Genomic DNA, 3,111 nt, shown 5'->3' on the forward strand with positions numbered 1-3,111 from the left:
TTGAACAGCTTCTGCGTCGTAAACAGAACACGCCTCTCCACCGTGTGCACCGTCTGCAGAGATTTTACAACACAGGATGTTTGTTGTTGTTCTGCTCCGTCCATCTTTCCTTCAGCTCTGACCTGATGAGAACCGTCCCCGCAGCATGAAGCTGCCACCGCCGTGCTTCTCTGAGGGATGGGATTCTCAGCACAGTGAGAATCGGACGTGGACGCCGTCTTCCTGCTTCGTGCTCAATATTTTATTTTACAACTCGACCCTGATCTTTTCTTCTCTACAGCTTTTTCTCTGGCCTGGATGGAGAATTCCTTGGTGTTCATGATGCCTGCTTCTCAGAGGAAATACAATTTCCAAAGGATTGAGTCTGTAGTAAACTCCTGCTTTAAAACATCTGGTCAGATGTTTTCACCTCCTCCTTCATGTGGAGGAGTTTTCTCTGAACCGTTCATCTGACTGCAGACGACGTTCTTCGTGAACGTGATGTTTCAAACGGTTGCTCCGCTTGTCCTCGCTGTCCCTGAAGACCCGTCTGAACTTCTGATGACGGTCTGAGCGTGGTGCGTTCCTGCTGCTTCGTCCATCAAGGACTCTGACGCAGGTCTCATCAAAACTGTCCGAGTTCACATGACCAACACCGTGACTGTCTGTCAGGAGGGCGGCACGGTGGAGCAGTGGTTAGACCTGCTTGGTCGATGGTTCCTGTGATGAACTGGAGTCCTGACCTCATTTATTTATTTGTTTTATTGTTTGTACTCGAGGTGTTTATCTGCACACCTGGAGCTCACCTGGACCGTGGTGTCCCCGCGGACTGAAGCGGTCCAGTAACCGTGTCCACTGTCCACTCTGAACCTCTGCTGTCCCAGTTTGTCCCGGAGCTGAACGTCAAACTCAGGTGTTTACCTGTAAACAGTTTTTAATCGTTTTGGGTCATAAATCGTCAGAATTTCTCCTTGCAGCTCAGCTCCCTCTTCACCACACTGGCTCGGCTCACCGTACACAATACTGCAGCAGCTGCTCCGGTCAGTCTGTCGACCTCACATTCTTCCCTAAAACCCAGAGATCCTTGACCCCCTCCATGGAAAGCTGCACCCCCCTGACTGGAGATAAGACAGTGTCCTCGGGGCTGGACCCACAGATCTGATGGTTTTATTTATCAGATCTGCTGAATCTGCAGATAAACATCTAAACAAGATCCAGAAGACTCCGGTGCGTTTCACTGATGTCTTCATGGCGCTGGAACGAAACATGAAGGTCGTCCTGTTAAACAAGAACATGAGCAGACGGACGAACCGAGCCGGACCTTCTCGTTTCTTCATCATGTAGGTCACGTGACTCGGCCTTGGTTTATATTCAGCGCGTGCATTAGAATAATAAATCTGAAACTTTTTCAATCTGCACCGTTTCTTGTGGTTCAGGATAAACGTTTGGTTTGATAGTTTGACTTTCAGTAAATGAAGAGTCTGTTGTTAGAATCTAATCTAATCTGACCTGGGATCAGAGTTACTGGAACATGAACGGATGATTTACAGCTCTGGTCCATGGAGTGACGATGATGATGGTGATCCGTGTGGGTGTTCCCTGAAGCTGGGCTCGGTTCCGTCCCATTGGTCGGTTCCAGCAGCCGCTCTGATGACAGCCGAGGCGCGGCTCATAAAAAGAACCGCGACGCGCGAGCGGCAAGTGTCGGACGGAGGAGCGCGAGCCGGTCCACGCGCCTCTGCGAGTCTCAACACGGCTGGAAGAACCTGTCCAACTCCTGAAGGTACCGACTCAGCTCCTCGTGCTTATTTACCTCCTCAACTTTGGTCTAACGCGCAGTTCAGGCTTTTATTCACGATCAAACGCGTCGGCGCGCCTTTACGCGCGGCTGCACTTCACATGAAAGAGTTCAAACTGTTTGATGTTTGTGTGTGCGCGCGCAGGGACCCGGTGCAGAATGGAGTGGTATGTCCTGGTGCTGATGCTGAGCCTGCCGCCCTCCATCCACACAGACTGCTCGGCTGAGTGCCAGAAATGCGCGCGGCAGCTGCTGCGCCCCGCCGCCTTCAGCCGCCTGGTGAGCTTCACGCACAGCCCGCACAGCCCGCAAGACGCAGGAAACAAAAACTCCGGTTCTGCTGCTTTTATCTTAAATTGAGACAATAAATCAAACCAACAGCAGAAGTTTAAAACCTAAAATCATCGTTTTAACTTGTTGAATGTAAAAGTTTCAGGTGCAGGAGCCATGTTTGATGTGTGAGCTCAAAGTGTCCCCCTCTTGTCTCCGTGTCCCCTCAGTCCTGCAGTCCGGACTGTGAGGAGGAGCTGCAGGGCTGCGCTCCGGTTCCGAGCCTGGCGGACATCACGGAGGAGGAGGAGGAGGAGGAGGAGCGGCAGCAGGCGGAGCTGGTCAAGCGCTACGGAGGCTTCATCAAGAGGCTCGACAAGAACAAGAACCAGCTCTTCACCTCCTCCAACTCCGTCCTGGAGCCCGCCGCGGCTCCCAAACTCTACCAGGAGCTGCTGAAGCGGCTGCAGGCGCGCGGCGCGCCGCGGGGCGACGAGGACGCGCGCGGGTTCGTTAAACGCTACGGCGGCTTTTTACGCAAATTCGGCCCCAAATCAAAGAGGAGTAGCTCCGGGGAGCAGGAGGAGGAGGAGGAGGAGAGCCGGGAGGAGCTCCAGAAGCGCTACGGCGGCTTCATGCGGAGGGTCCGGCCCAAACTCAACAACCTGAAGTGGGACAAGAGGTTCGGGGGGTACCTGCGGCGCCAGTTCAAGTTCTCCGTGCGCTCCGAGGAGGAGCCGCTTTAAGAGAGGAGCTCCTGAACTCCTCCAGGAGGAGGAACTGAAGAACTGCTGCAGGAGGAGAACCTGCGCGTGTGTCTGTGTGTGTCCTCCAGCTTGTTGAATAAAAACCACTTCCTGTTTGTCAGAATGTCGCCTTTGTTCCGGACGCACGTGGACGTTTGGACCGAATGTTCAGAACAGCCCTTTAATTTGGCTGCACTGCACGTGCAGATTCTTTAACTTATATTTTATTTGTTGTAAATAATGAGTTTCAGTTTAAAATAAAAATCATCCTCGTTTTATTTTTAAATGTTTCATAATTTAAGAGTTTTGGCTGAAAAT

At 52.2% G+C, this 3,111-nt stretch overlaps 1 protein-coding gene across 1 annotated transcript; it reads left to right on the forward strand.

Moving 5' to 3' along the window:
* The first annotated feature begins 1,688 nt into the window (after positions 1–1,688).
* pdyn (prodynorphin) lies at positions 1,689–2,818 on the forward strand. Its single transcript, XM_037685068.1, has 3 exons — positions 1,689–1,762; positions 1,923–2,056; positions 2,278–2,818. Exons 2-3 carry the CDS (start codon positions 1,937–1,939, stop codon positions 2,791–2,793), a joined length of 636 nt encoding a protein of 211 aa, XP_037540996.1. The 5' UTR covers positions 1,689–1,762; positions 1,923–1,936; the 3' UTR covers positions 2,794–2,818.
* Positions 2,819–3,111: the final 293 nt, after the last annotated feature.

Source organism: Nematolebias whitei, chromosome 11, assembly GCF_014905685.2.
Source record: "Nematolebias whitei isolate Nwh7 chromosome 11, NemWhi1, whole genome shotgun sequence".
In the NCBI taxonomy this organism is placed as follows: domain Eukaryota; kingdom Metazoa; phylum Chordata; class Actinopteri; order Cyprinodontiformes; family Rivulidae; genus Nematolebias; species Nematolebias whitei.